Source organism: Natator depressus, chromosome 4 (genome assembly GCF_965152275.1).
Source record: "Natator depressus isolate rNatDep1 chromosome 4, rNatDep2.hap1, whole genome shotgun sequence".
NCBI classification, from domain to species: Eukaryota; Metazoa; Chordata; order Testudines; family Cheloniidae; genus Natator; species Natator depressus.
The window spans coordinates 28,790,073-28,806,374 of NC_134237.1; the positions used below are offsets into that span (position 1 = coordinate 28,790,073).

The 16,302-nt window shown below is 40.1% G+C and overlaps 1 protein-coding gene across 1 annotated transcript in view; it reads left to right on the plus strand.

Moving 5' to 3' along the window:
- BANK1 (B cell scaffold protein with ankyrin repeats 1) overlaps positions 1-16,302 on the plus strand; it is a 277,328-nt gene that overhangs the window by 60,049 nt on the left and 200,977 nt on the right. The window contains exons 4-6 of the mRNA XM_074950677.1: positions 9,920-10,071; positions 12,372-12,507; positions 16,138-16,280. Coding sequence (XP_074806778.1) covers positions 9,920-10,071; positions 12,372-12,507; positions 16,138-16,280 — 431 coding nt within the window. The remainder of the gene's footprint in view (positions 1-9,919; positions 10,072-12,371; positions 12,508-16,137; positions 16,281-16,302) is intronic.

Genomic DNA, 16,302 nt, shown 5'->3' on the forward strand with positions numbered 1-16,302 from the left:
CCAACTCCTTTAGCAGTCTCGGATGCAGCACATCCGGCCCCATGAACTTGTGTTCATCCAGCTTTTCTAAATAGTCCCGAACCACTTCTTTCTTCACAGAGGGCTGGTCACCTCCTCCCCATGCTGTGCTTCCCAGTGCAGTAGTCTGGGAGCTGACCTTGTTCATGAAGACAGAGGCAAAAAAAGCATTGAGTACATTAGCTTTTTCCACATCCTCTGTCACTAGGTTGCCTCCCTCATTCAGTAAGGGGCCCACACTTCCCTTAACTTTCTTCTTGTTGCTAACATACCTGAAGAAACCCTTCTTGTTACTCTTAACATCTCTTGCTAGCTGCAACTCCAGGTGTGAGTTGGCCTTCCTGATTTCACTCCTGCATGCCCAAGCAATATTTTTATACCCCTCCCTGGTCATTCTTCCAGTCTTCCACTTTTTTGTGTTTAAGATCAACAAGAATTTCACTGTTAAGCCAAGCTGGTCACCTGCCATATTGACTATTCTTTCTACACTTCGGGATGGTTTGTCCCTGTAATCTCAATAAGGATTCTTTAAAATACAGCTTTATTTCATACCCTATACCTTACCACGTTTGTCTTTATATGGGTCTTCATTACTTTAAAAACTCTTAGTGAATTATTTTCGAAGGTGTTGAGCTCTTGTACCGTCACACTTTTTCTTTAGCTATTCGTGTGTGTACAGAATGGTTGGCTGAACTTGCTAACACCTTTGGATTGATAAATGATCACTTTTTGGAAGTAATATGAAAAAGTATATAATGAGATCTAGTTCATAATGATACATTAACTGAAGGTATTACATAAATTTCTATATCCATTCTTTCTTTGCTGCTAGGTTTCTTGAGATTTAATAAAAGACTGACTCAAAGAGTCATTTATGTGAGCTCATTACCTCTCTCTTTGGAACCTTTATAGCTAGATACAACATCTAAATGACATTTATTTTCTAATCAGTGTTTTTTTAAGGTGTTAATATTTTCACAATAGAAAGGACATTTTTATGGCAACATTTTTTTAGAGTTGTGAAATACTCATATAAAATAAAAAAGTACTTGTTCTCTTGTCAGTGCTGCCAGTTTCTAACCTAAAGTGACATATGCATATTGCTCAGAGTGGAGAATATCTTCTAAAAACTTGTTTTAATGGGTTTATCATGAGACACTAGACATGTGACACTACCATTCATTTTGACAAAGTGTCATAAGAACATAAGAATGGCCATATTGTGTCGGACCAATGGTCCATCTAGCTCAGTATCCTGCCTTCTCACAGTGGCTGGTGCCAGATGCTTCAGAATGAATGAACAGAGCAGGCTAATCATTAAGTGATCCATTCCCTGTCTTCCAGTCCCCTTAGTTGTCTCTTTTCTAAAATGTACAGTCCCAGTCTTTCTAATCTCTCCTCACATGGAAGCTGTTCTATACCCTTAATCATTTTGGTTCTCTGTACATTTTTCCGATTCTAATATTTCTTTTTTGAGATGGGTCAACTACTGAATTGCATGCAGTATTCCAGGTGTTGATTTATATTGTGGCATTATGATATTTTCTGTCTTATCTATCCCTTTCCTAGTGGTTCCTAACATTGTTCGCTTTTTTGACTGCTGCTGCACATTGAGCGGATGTTTTCAGAGAACTATCCACAATGACTCCAAGATTTCTTTCTTGAGTAGTAACAGCTAATTTAGACCCCATCATTATGTATGTTTAGTTGGGATTATGTTTTCCAATGTGTAGTACTTTGCATTTATCAACCTTCAATTTCATCTAGCATTTTGATGGGTGACTGGTCAGTTTTGTGAAATCCCTTTAACTGTTACCCAAGTCCAAAGCTGACTGCTTTGTTCTGAGTCATTTGCAAACTTTGTCACCTGACTGTTTACCCCTTTTTCCTAGATCACTTACGAATGTTGAATAACACTGATCCCAGTAGAAATCCTTGGGGGACCCCACTATTTACCTCTCTCCACGGTGAAAACTAACTATTTATTCTGACCCTTTGTTTCTATCTTTTAACTAGTTACTGATCCATGAGAGGACCTTCCCTCTTATCCCATGACTACTTAGTTTGCTTAAGAGCCTTCGGTGAGGGACCTTGTCAAAGGCTTTCTGAAAATCCAGTTACGCTGGATCACCCTTGTTCACATGTTTGTTGACCTCCCCCCCACATTATTCTAATAGATTGGTGAGGCATGATTTCCCTTTACAAAAGCCATGTTGACTCTTCCCAAATACACTGTGTTCATCTATGTGTCCGATAATTCTATTCTTTACTATAGTTGCAACTACTTTGCTTGGTACAGGAGAAGGCTTACTAGCCTGTAATTGCCAGGATTGCTTTAAAAAAACATTCTCCAGTTCCTAATAAACCTTAATCTTTGCTCTGAACACCATCATCTCATCCATGCATTGAGACCCTACAGTTCTGCCTGCCTAACTGGCCCTGCTTGTGGAATGGGAGGCATTTCAGAGACTGCTACCATGGAGGTCCTGGACTTCAATCTGCTATCTAGCAGCCTAAATTTGGCCTCCAGGATCTCTCCCTATGTCACTGAACCACGACCACTGGCTCCTCCTCAGCACTGAACAGATGTCTCGAGAGGCCCTCAGCCGTCGCACACAGCAGGCAATTCACCATACGGTTCTCTCCGTCATCACAAACCCAACTATCTATATTTCTATTAATTCAATCACCCATTACTATTACCTATCTACCTAATACGAGCAACCTCTCCAGGGGAGAGGTATCCTCAGTGAGAGAGGGTACCTTGAGATCATCTGGAAGCAGGGTCCCAACTATGGGATCTTTTCTGTCTTCTCCAACTTGATGATCTCCTTCCTAAGACTCTCATCCTCCTCATCAGCACAGAGGCTGTCAGCCTTGGGGTGGGACTACTTTACTGTGTCCGTGAACTCCTCCAGTTCAGTCACTCTGGTCTTGAGCCCCCCGTACATGGTCTCTGAGGGCCATGTGCGACTTGCACCGAATGCACACATATAGCACCTGACCACAATACAGATAATCATGCATGTTGCATTCAGTGCAATAAGATGGGTAACCCCCAGTCTGCTGCCTGACTTCTGCCTGTATTATTTTTACTCTTGCAGGGTAGTGTGTGTAGTGTGTGTGGTGTTTTTTGCACAGGGAGTGTGTGTGTGTGTGTGTGTGGGTGTTACTGGCCAAAGTTTAGAGAATATTTATTAGGTGTGTCTGGCTTTCACAGTCCCTAGCTGAACTCCCCTACTAAAGTCCCCTGTTTGTTTGCTAGCTCCTCCTAGGGGGAGGGATAGCTCAGTGGTTTGAGCATTGGCTTGCTAAACCCAGGGTTGTGAGCTTAATCCTTGAGGGGGCCATTTAGGGATCTGGGGCAAAAATTGGGGATTGGTCCTGCTTTGAACAGGGGTTCAAATGATGATCTCCTGAGGTCCCTTCCAACCCTGATATTCTATGATAGCATCTGTGTTCATTTGACATACTCCAAACACTGTTCATCACACTGAATGGTCATTCACTGTCTTGTTTGTTCCTGGTAAACTCAGAGCAAATTCTACTTCGCATATAGCAATATGTCTTAAACAGACATTATGTAATATACAAAAATCAAACATTTTGATAACATGAAAAATCAGGGACACTTCAGGTATCATAGAATCATTGAACTGGAACGGACCTCAAGAGGTCATCTAGTCCAGTCCCCTGCACTCAAGGCAGGACTAAGTATTATCTAGACCATCCCTGACAGGTGTTTGTCCAACCTGCTCTTAAAAATCCCCAATGATGAAGATTCCACAGCCTCCCTAGACAATTTATTCCAGTGCTTAACCACTCTGACAGGAAGTTTTTCCTAATGTCCAACCTAAATCACTCTTGCTGCAATTTAAGCCCATTGCTTCTTGTCCTATCCTCAGAGGTTAAGAAGAACAATTCTTCTCCCTCTTCCTTGTAAAAACCTTTTATGTACTTGAAAACTGTTATCTCCTCTCTCGGTCTTCTCTTCTCCAGACTAAACAAACCCAATTTTTTCAATCTTCCCTCATAGGTCATGTTTTATAGACCTTTAATCATTTTTGTTGCTCTTCTCCGGACTTTCTCCAATTTGTTCACATCTTTCCTGAAATGTGGTGCCCAGAACTGGACACAATACTCCAGTTGAGGCCTAATCAGTGCGAGTAGAGCGGAAGACTTACTTCTTGTGTCTTGCTTACAATACTCCTGCTAATACATCCCAGAATGATGTTTGCTTTTTTTGCAACAGCGTTACACTGTTGACTCATATTTTGCTTGTGATCCACTATGACCCCCAGATCCCTTTCCGCAGTACCCCTTCCTAGGCAGTCATTTCCCATTTTGTATGTGTGCAACTGATTGTTCTTTCCTAATTGGAGTACTTTACATTTGTCCTTATTGAATTTCATCCTATTTACATGAGACCATTTCTCCACTTTTTCCAGATCATTTTGAATTTTAATCCTATCCTCCAAAGCACTCGCAACAACTCCCAGCTTGGTATCATCCGCAAACTTTTTGTAAGTGTACTCTCTATCCCATTATCTAAATCATTGATGAAGATACTGAACAGAACCAGACCCAGGGCTGATCCCTGCGGGACCCCACTCATTGTGCCCTTCCAGCATGACTGTGAACCACTGATAACTACTCTCTGGTAATGATTTTCAACCAATTATGCACCCACCTTATAGTAGCTCCATCTAGGTTGTATTTCTCTAGTTTGTTTATGGGAAGGTCATGCGAGACAGTATCAAAAACCTTACTAATGTCAAGATATACCACATCTACCACTTTCCCCCTATCCACAAGGCTTGTTACCCTGTCTAAGAAAGCTATCAGGTGGGATTGACACAATTTGTTCTTGACAAATCCGTGTTGACTGTTACTTATCACCTCATTATCTTCTAGGTGTTTGCAAATTGATTTCTTAATTATTTGCTCCATTGTCTTTCCGGGTACAGAAGTTAAGCTGACTGGTCTGTAATTCTTCGGGTTGTCCTTATTTCCTTTTTTACGAATGGGCAGTATATTTGCCCTTTTCCAGTCTTCTGGAATGTCTCCCGTCTTCCATGACTTTTCAAAGATAATTGCTAATGGTCCTGTGATTTGAAGACATCTAACTTGTCTAAGTAATTTTTGACGTGTTCTTTCCCTATTTCAGACTCTGATCCTACCTCATTTTCATTGGCATTAACTATGTTAGACATCCAATCGCCACCAACCTTCTTGGTGAAAACCGAAACAAAGTCATTAAGCACCTCTGCCATTTCCACATTTTCTGTTATTGTCTTTCACCCTTCATTGAGTAACGGGCCTACTCTGTCCTTGGTCTTTCTCTTGCTTCTAATGTATTTGTAGAACGTTTTCATGTTACTTTTTATGTCTCTAACTAGCTTGATCTCATTTTGTGCCTTGGCTTTTCTAATTTTGTCACTACATACTTGTGTTATTTTTTTTTATTCATCCTTTGTAATTTGACTGAGTTTCCACTTTTTGTAGGACTCTTTTTTGAGTTTTAAGATCATTGAAGATCTCCTGGAAGAAGATCTTCCTGAAAAGAAGTTTGTGGGACACTGAGAAATCAAATGGCTAACTAGGATTATCCCAGTAAAACTGGCATGATCTTTCATATGTTTGCACAGTTAGCTTCTTTATATTATGCAGTCAATGTATTTTTAAATGTGCTTGTTTTGGTCAGTGAAAATGCTTTTTCAGTTTAAAATAAAAATAGGTGAGTTAACATCACCTGAAATTTTGCATTGTTTGAGTGGGAAATGGGTATCGGAATGTCTTGATCTAAATCTGAAGGTGACTGTAGAGTACGTGTTAGAATTATTATGTAATCAGCTCACCATGACAAGAATAAAATACAGTAGAACCTCAGAGTTATGAACACCAGAGTTACAAACTGACCGGTTGACCACACTTCATTTGGAACTGGAAGTACACAATCAGGCAGCAGCAGAGACCAAAAAAAAAAAAAAAAAGCAAATACAGTACAGTACTGTATTAAATGTATACTACTAAAAACATAAAGGGAAAGCAGCATTTTTCTTTTGTATAGTAAAGTTTCAAAGCTATATTAAATCAATATTCAGTTGTAAACTTTTTAAAGAACAGCCATAATGTTTTTTCAGAGTTACGAAAAATTCAGAGTTATGAACAACCTCCATTCCTGTGGTGTTGGTGATTCTGAGGTTCTACTTTACTGAGATGAACAGTAAGGGATCTACTTCCAAGGGATTTTACTTTCTCACCCCTTCTATTCACTGTGTAGATGGACAAACTTTGGTCTGCAATTTTCTTCATATACTGATAATAGCCAGCTCTGTCTCTTTGTAATTGAACCTTCTTTCTATAGACTTTCCCAGTATCTCTCTCTGATATTCATTAGGTTAGGGATATTTCCAATAGCAGTCAGCAATGTTAGGGGCTCTAGAGTAGCTAGAGTGACCAAACAGCACGTGTGAAAAATCGGGACAGGGAGTGGGAGTTAATAGGAGCCGATATAAGAAAAAGACCCAAAAATCAGGACTGTCCCTATAAAATCGGGACAGCTGGTCACCCAAAGAATAGACAGCTTGCCACATTCCTTCACGCCTTTAAGCTCCATATTGATTAATTCTTGTATGACAAAAGTTTATATTAATAATAAAATCCGTCAGTTACAATCTGACTTGATAATAAATGTACAGTATTGTTTTACACAATGGTAACGTGCGCAAGCTGTCTTATGACTATCTGTTCACTGTGTCAGTCAGAATTCTCTGGGTCATTTAGGATACAGGGAAAATCCTGCACCTGTTTTTGTAACCAAACACATGCCTGCCTGCAATGAAATTCATTGTGCAGAAGTTTGAGGAGTTTGATTTGGAAAGTCCTTGACGAGGTCTTGCACCCCATACAGGCTGTGGAGGATGGGAAAAGGGTAGGTCAGGGGAGGAGCTGGAGCTGGGTTTGTGGATATGAAATTGTGTATATCCACTGGTCATCACTCCTTATCAAGCAGGGGCACAGCAGTAGCAAAAGCTCCTGCATCCACAGGGTTGCAGTAGCAGCAGTGTTGTGGCACGGTGGGAGGACTTCCCCTTTCCCATGGAAGTCTCTGTATGCAAGTCTGGCTACACAATTTGTGTGAGGAGAGAGGGGGCAGATTTTGCCTATGGTGAGGACCAATATTTGAGCTAAAACTGTATAATAATTACAAAATAATTGCAATGTTGTCACAGGCTCAATGTCTCCTACTTCGAAAGCAATTATTTTGGCTTCTCTCAACACTGGCATTTATATAGCAGTAGTAGGGCTTTACGATGTGTAACTGACTCAAGAACTTTATTCTTATCTGTATGTATAATGATCTTTATCGACAGTACTCTTTCTTTTCTTTTTAATAAATCTTAGATTAGTTAATAAGAATTGGCTGTACGTGTGTGCTTGAGTAAAATCTGAAATATTCATTGACCTGGTGGGTAATGTGTCCGATCCTTTGGAATTGGTAGAACTTTATGGCGAATAAGATTTCAGTAATCCTCATCCTATTTGATTTGGCTGTCTGGGTAGGAGCCCAAGGCTGGATTAGTTAAGGGAGACTATTTTGGGGCTTCTTGGTAACCAGTAAGGAATTATAGAAGCTGTTTTGTTGCTAGCTTGGTGAATCTAATTATTAGAACAGACCACCAGTGTTGGGGATTGTCTGCCCCATTCTTTGCAGTTTGCCCTGATTGAGCAATCTCAGCGTGGTCCCTCCCCAGCAATCACGGTCACGGGCTAACTGGACTTTCTGGCCTGCCTTAACTCTTTCTGGGCAAGTGTGAGGAGGACACCTGATCAGTCACCTTTAGGGCTTTTCTGAAAAGAAAACAAATTCACGAGTTTGCACCTCAATGTTGTCTGTGTTCTTGACTATAATTGACTGAGTGTTCCATAATTTACAGTAATACAAAATGCTCTGGTCCTCTGACTGCTCACAGAATCCTGACTGGCTGATGAGAAGTCTGAAATATCATTAGACTACATTAAATGTGCTGCAGAATATTCCTGGAATAATCCTGTATCATTATGAATGTGCTGCTGTCCTGGGAGATGAGGTGGCGAGACTGTCTAACATTTTGTACTATGTCAGAGCTAGTCAGTAGAATGGAGTAATAATGATAAAGCTGAGAAGTAGCAGGTGTGAAGAATGGCTTTTTCTAAAACACAGTTCTGGAGAGGCAATTGCCAATTCTTTTATGTTTTCACATTAAAATTCTGAGATGGGATGAAGGGCTCATGCTACAGCTCTTCCGGCCATACTAGTATTGTGGAATAAAGAAGAAACCCGTCACTGTAAATTGCACACAAACTAAATGGGATGGTATCTTATTTTAAAATTAGAATATCATCGTGCACAGATAGTGTATATGTTTAGGATGCTGTGAGTCCATCTTGATAGATGTGAATGACAGACGAAGGAACTCATGCTGCTCATTGCATCCACTACATATTTATGGCAAAGACCTTTGTCTATGCCAGGGATTTGCCCTGGTTAGATCCATTGGTAGCAGCTCACTAGTGTAGCTGCCCTGAGGCAAACCCCTAGTGTAGCCAGACAACGCTGCAGTTGGTCAGGACACACAGGTGAATGAGAACAAGCACAGAGGTGGATTTAATGGCTGAACACAACTCCAGTGTCATCTGCCCCGTTTCTCCTGACTCACGTGTACCAGATATTTAAATGGGTCCAATGTGAGGGTTACAGGGCTCCAACCATAAAACACATAACTCAGAGTAGACTAACCTCAGCCTATCCCTAGGATTCAGCTCACTCTGGTGTATCTTCTCACTCTCCCCACTCTAATGGGGACAGACAGTACCAAAAGAGGGACCTCAGTCTGCAAAGACTTCAGGTCTCCCCTTCTCCCAGAAGCACAAGTCTACCAAAGAAATCCCAGGTGTCTTACTTCAGGGAACTGGCCATTTTGGCCTTTTTATCCACACTGGACACCAGCCAAAAGTTATGACAAACTAAACAGTCACACAAGTTATTAATATTTATTTCTAAGTCCTACTGCTATTTAACACAACTGTCTCCATGGGGCTGTAAGGAAGGTGGAAAAAACCCAAAAGGCCCCTCACCATTTGGCACCAATGGGAAAAGTTTCTTCCTAACCTCCCAAAAGAGGTAATTGGTTAGATCTATAACATCCTGAAATACACGGCTTGTATCCTAAAACTACAGAGGAGGAGGGTATGATAGCTAAAATGGAGTGAGAAGCTCCAAAAGACCTAGGCAAAGGTTTAAATTAATGGGGTGGGGGGAAGAAAGGGGCCAATTACCTCCCATCTCCCTCTGGCTGGCCAATGGGAGGCAGAGAAACCCTGGAGGAGAAAGGGCCCACCTTTTGTGTTCTGGTGTGTGTCCCCTCCCCCAGCCCTTTCCCAGCGGCTGTCTGCCCCCAGCAGCTCCTATAAAGTTTCCTACCTGTTGAGTCAGGTGGGTGGCATTTGCATCAGTAAAGCTTAGCTCTGTTTGAAACAAGAATAAGCTGCAGTGATGAAAATCATTGCTTATCTCAGTTTACCCTGCACAGACTGTGGTTTGCTGTTGCAACTACACTGGTGGCAAATCCCCATTTTAGACAAAGCCAAATACGTTTGACCTCAGTGAAACTTCTCATGTGAGCAAAGACTATTGAGATGAATATGGGTTGTGGGATCTTTTGGACAAGGACACTGGATGAAATCCATTGACTTCAATGGGGCCAGGATTTCATCTACTTTCTTTTATTTCTTCACAAAATGCCACGTACATCAGTAGCATTTTGTAAATAATCATCGTCTAGCAGTTTTCAGCCCATCATGTTTTATTTGTGTAGGATGACTAACAATACATTTCACTCAATATTATATCTTTCAGATTACCAAAATAACTCTGAAGTTAACTTGCAGTTGAATGAAGGAGGAGTATCAGTGAAAACAGATGTGAGTTTGGAAACTGAAGTCGTTTCTGAAACGTTGGAAACTACAAGACCATCAGCATTGGTGCTACCAGAAAGGATATCCTGTGAGGTAAGACCTTTCAATGCTAAAAAGTTAGGGATAAATATCACTCTTCTGCCCTGCCACTGCTACAAGCTCCTTCATAGCACGTCAATTCTGTGGGGCAGATCACTACTCTGGAGCACAAATGAGAGTTTACCTGCAGTGGGAGTTATGCTGTCTGTGTGTCACATCCAATACAAACATCTGCAAACTAATATGGATTTGGGACAATCGTTGCATGACTTTACGTCTATTAAAAATTGTTTGGCAGATTGGGTCAGATATAATTCCACTTCAACATGTTTCATTGCAATGTAAAGGAAAATTGTAGTCAGGAACTTTCAAAAGATATTAATTGCCTCTCAGTAAGAATCAGGTTTGGGGTGGTAGATATGTGTGTGTGTGTACAAACATATGAATGCTCATTTTTAAAAATCAACACTGTATGTGAGAAAACACAAAAGCATGAAAACTGTATAAAGAGTGCAACATCTGAACCCCAACCCCGTAGCCCTTAGACAAGTAAGTGGCCACAGTCACGTGAGGGCTGAAGAATCAGGTGAATAATGGCATGGCAGAGAAGTGGAAGGAATGTTGCACAGTTTTGGCTGCTATGTTACAAATAGACTATTCCATGCCACTGAGTAGCAGTGGTTCAGCGAACCCTAGATTACTGATTATAGCTGAAAATCAGATGAAAGACATGCATATAGAACATATTTAGCTTAAAACTTTTACTATTTTGGAAAACTCTTTCAGTAATCAGCACTGATGAAACCAATAGGGCTCTACATATATTACGCTAAAACCTATAGAATTGAATAAAGAATTACAGTTAGTATGATTTAAAATGTGTACTTCTGAGAAATACTGTTTTTCCTCACTGGAAAGCCCCATTATGAAGATGGAGAGTATTATTCTAAACAGTAGAAACTTGCAATAGAATTTTAAGCTAACAAATTGTATTTAATAATGAATATCCCTTTTATAGAATTTTCTAGTTTAGTTCCAATTTTTCTGGAAGAGTTGTCATTGTCTGTTAAGTTCTATAGGACCTTTCGATAATATAAATTAGGAAATTATTATTTTGGGAACAGGGGGTATACTAGAAAGTATTAAACTGCTTCTCTAAACAGTGAAACAAATATATTCCCTTTTGACTTTTGGGAAATCTTTCTGGTTAAAAAGATAAGAAAAACAAGGGCCTAGATTATCCCCCTGCCCCCAGATTGCTGTTCTGAAGGGTCCTTTCATGCACGGATCACGCCATCACATTCAGAAGGGAGATTATGTAGTGATATAAGGGTATACATTTTGTTTTGAAGACTAATTGTCTTATTTTTTCTTGTTTATTGACTAATAAAGAGATTAAGGGTGAAATTTAGTTCAGTTTTAGCTGATCTGAAGGGTGGCAAATATAGCTCAGTGAATTGTTCATAGTGAATGATTGTTCTGACTCTTGATCTGTTCTTCAAAGAACACTAGCATGTGTGTATATTTTCCCAGTGAAAATACATAAATTTGCCACAAATCAGTGGGCCAGGTTTAAAGATGTTGAACAGTGCAACATTACAGACCAGTATGACAGGGGAGTCACCATGAGTGAGTATAAACTGGTGTCACTTGTATACAGAGACGGTTGAGCAGTGCATGGAGAACAAATAAGGGGCGGGCGCAGGAAGGCATAAGATAAAGTAGTCAGCTTATTTTATTTTACACCTTCTTGTTAGTTCCTTGCCTTACTATAATTCTGACTTTAGTATTTAAAATGCACCAGCTTACCCCTAAAACTGAGATGCAGTTTTATACCACCTCTGAGATGCAGCTTACACCACCTAGGTCACCTTTGAATTTGGCCCATCACGTACTGTAGCTCACTAATGTTCTCTATGTTGAAATTCACCCTTGGTCAGAGGGTCCGCAGAAGACCATTGTACCACTTAAGTTCCTTACCCATGAATCCAATTCTGAGTGTTTAAGTGTGTTTTAAGTAGTGTAGGGGTCCCCTGCATGAGGGGAATGTCACCCTTTGTGGACTGGAAGTGAATATATGATCTTAGGCTTACAGTGAAAAGAATTTCATTATATATGGTTTTAGTAAACAGAGTTCAAACTATTACAATAATCCTGTCAATTTTTTACTTAGAGAAACATAAAGGAGAACTTAATGAAATAGCATCACAGCTGTTATATAACAATATTTCAGGATATAAAGCTATTGATAAAATAACTTTTCTTGCAACTTACATTAAAGCATATAATTTACATTTTATGGTTTCCGTTTAATTTGATGAAAGGCTAATGGGAGCATATTTCTAACTTTATAGAACCCTGGTGAAATATTCATTCTTTTGAGAGATGAAATAACGGAAACTGTAGAAATTGAATTCATAACAGACAATCAACGAATTAGGACACAGCCAGCCTTTTGGAATCAGAAGGTCAGATGCATGAAAGCTTTAGGTAAGAGAACATTGCTGTAGCTTTAAATAAATAGAAAATTTTGGTCCTGGACTCTCTTCACTTGTCTGACAATAAGCAGTTTCACTTCCCATCAGAATCTAATATTATTTTGTGTTTCCTGTATATGGGTTTTGCATACAGAGCATTATTATTTTTATTAATACACCAATACAAAGGCTTGTGATTTATGGGAAACTGGATTTTATTGGGTTGTTTTTGTGTGGTTAAGTGGCAGGTGGCAGGCTTTAAAATGTCATTGATTAGTCACAGATTAACATTCTTAATAAATTCCTGCTATAAAATGCAAAGCTAATATTCTTATTACTGCATTAGATTTAACAAGATGTTTTGTCTCTTATTTTATTCAGCGAAGTTGTTTTTTTCTTTTTGCCCATATGCCTGTCTATAATTCTTACTGACATCTGAGAACATTTCCCTTCTTTGCTGTGATTTCATATCCACTCCGTTTCTCTATGTTACTCAATCTCCCTTGGTTTCTCTGGGTTTTGTCAATCACTTTATCCATAATATTAGCTATTCTATTTTCTTATTTTGCCTGGAGCATGATAAACCATACAACAACATTTTTCATTGTATGAGTTTCAGAATGCAGAGGGAATGGCCATACCTCCCTCCCATTTATTGGACTAGAGGTGTGATGGAAATATTCAGCTAGGAGTTCCGGGTTCAATTTGCCTCTCTGTTGCATGCTGTGAATTCCCAAGCTGTATTATATAATATTTTATTTTAAAAAACCATGGTAATACCACATCATTTAGAAGGAAAACACTTAAGCTACAATTTTCAAACTTGGTCGCCTGAAGTTAGGCCCTAAAATCCATTGTAAAAAAGTTCCTCCTCTACCTTGGTGGGTCTTGCGCTTATTGGCGGATCTGCTCGCCTTGGAGCTTCACGGCAGCCCTCAGCTTGGCCGTTTTTCTGAATTCACACTCCAGGTCAACTCCTCCTGTGTCTGACCAGGAATTGGGAGGATTTGTGGGGAACCCGGGCCCGCCCTTTACTCCGGGTTCCAGCCCAGGTCCCTGTGGAATGCAGCTGTCTAGAGTGCCTCCTGGAACAGCTGTGTGACAGCTACAACTCCCTGGGCTACTTCCCCATGGCCTCCTCCCAACACCTTCTTTATCCTCACCATAGGACCTCCCTCCTCGTGTCTGATAATGCTTGTACATCTCAGTCCTCCAACAGTCCGCATTCTCACTCTCAGCTCCTAGTGCCTCTTGCTCCCAGCTCCTCACACGCACACCACAAACTGAAGTGAGCTCCTTTTTAAAACCCAGGTGCCCTGATTAGCCTGCCTTAATTGATTCTAGCAGCTTCTTGATTGGCTGCAGTTGTTCTAATCAGCCTGTCTGTCTTAATTGTCTCCAGAAGGTTCCTGATTATTCTGGAACCTTCCCTGTTATCTTACCCAGGGAAAAGGGACCTACTTAGCCTGGGGCTAATATATCTGCCTTCTATTACTTTCCTATAGCCATCTGGCCCGACCCTGTCACGCCATATTTTCAGGTTTCAGAGTAGCAGCCGTGTTAGTCTGTATTTGCAAAAAGAAAAGGAGTACTTGTGGCACCTTAGAGACTAACCAATTTATATGAGCATAAGCTTTTGTGAGCTACAGCTCACTTCATCGGATGCATCATGAAAGCTTATGCTCAAATAAATTTGTTAGTCTCTAAGGTGCCACAAGTACTCCTCTTCTTTACACCATATTTTGGCATCTTTGTTTTGTCAATGAAAGCTGACTTTTGTTGACAAAACTGTGTAGTGTAGACAAGGCCTAAGTAAGTGGCTTAATTTTTTGGGGATGCTAAGCACTAGCAAATCCCATTGTTCCCTCTGAGGCGTATGTGATCTGTGGGTAACAGAAGTGAACATCAGCTTCTCTTCTCTCCCACGGGAGCAGCAGCTATTTCTTGTACTAGTGTTCTCAGATCAGCTCCTGTGGGAGGCTGCATCTCTCTTTGCAGGGAAGAAGTTGATCACAATCACTGACCTCATTCCTCTTCCCTTAAAGGAGCCTCCACTGGCTCCCTCTCACTGGGGATCATAGGTGGCTTTGACAGTAATAGTTGTATGGTGCATTCATTTGTATGGTGCATTAACATTTGTATGGTGCATTCAAAGGGCTATATGGACACTAATTGATCCTTATGACACCATTGTGAGGTTAGATGAGTAGTATTATCCCCATGTTACAGATGGGGAACTGAGGCAAGCAAGTTGTGATTTGATCAGGAAAACATGGCAAGTCAGTGACAGCTGGGATTAGAACAAGAGCTCCTGGGGTCCACGTCTCTGTGAAGTCCATTCAAGTATGGAGGCACTCAAAGGTGAGGTTGCAAGTTGCCTGATTATCCATATGCTTGAGAGTTATTCATTACCAGGATGGCTCCATGGGGAGGTAGGTGGTGATCTGAAATGGCTGTGCTTGGCCAGAGGAGGATCTTAGTGATGAGGCATCTTTCAGAAAAGACACACTGAAATTCCCATTGACTGTATTGTGGGGGCTCCTCCAGGCATATCTTCTCGGGACATTATTGGGCCAGGGCAGATAGCCATAAGGGGTATAGATTCGTAAACACAAAATACAAAGCATAAATAATATGTTCAGTTTCTTTTTGTCCCAAACCAAGATCAGTTTTTTGTTCCGTTAGAGCTTTTAAATAAAAAGTGTTTGGCATTCCAACAGAAGCACTATTTTCCTCCCATCATTGTTTAATTTAGCTTCTTTGTTATTTGTCCCTCCCTCCCCTCCCGCCTGGGAAAAACATAGAATAATTAAAGTACAGGAATGCCCGTTTGGACCAAGGATCCAGCTGATTTCATTTTAACAAAGGAAAGTAAAATGAGCTTGTGCTTATTATCATTTAAGTGAATTGATATACTGATTTCTATTAATCTGAGTTTCTTTGACTCTCCATTTCTTCTCTGTCTTCAAGTTTGTCCATTTTTAATTCTTTTGTGAGGAGAGCTAGAATTTTAGTTTTGCTGCTGGTAGGTACAGCAGGATTCATGGCACAGTGAATACTAATGAATTATAAAATGTACTCATAAAGAGGTCTCATGCTGCATACACAGAGCAAGTTGTTCTAAAGTAACAGACTATACAAATACCTCCTTCCTCAGCTTTCAGTAGATAAACAACTGGAATGGAAGTAATTAAACTGTAATTTCTACAAAACCCAATTCTGAGAGGCTTGTCTGCAATTAAGAAAAATGTTTCAAAAGATGAATAGTAAATCTGTAACTTGTAATAAATGACTGAACCTTTACTTAATCTGTAGGCAGAAGGCAGCTGATTATAGAGCATCAATCCATCAAAGCGAAGGTTGAAAAGTGAAGCATTCTGTTTTCATCTCTCTTCTAATTTGAAACAATACATAGCTATATTTTATAACAATTTACAGATATGTATTTTTGTTGCATTTTTGTGTTAAACTGAAGGACTGGTTTAAAAATTATTGCATTGAAACATCTGTGAAATGAAAATCTTATTCGTTACCTTTTATGTGGTGTTTGTGATATTTCTCTGTTCTTTTACTTTCTCCCTGACACCTCCTGTCTGGCATTATAAAATGTTTTCAGCTGCCGTTTTTGTTTGTGTTTTATAAGATTTTCCTGCTGGCCCTGTAAATGTAAATGTCTACTGTGGGGGAGTCATTAAGGCCGTGACACAGATTGAATACTGCACAGCAGTAGAGGAGATTGAACGCATATTTAAAAAAGTGGCTGATCCAATAGCTTTTGCTTGTCAGGTAAGTTGACATCTCCATTAAG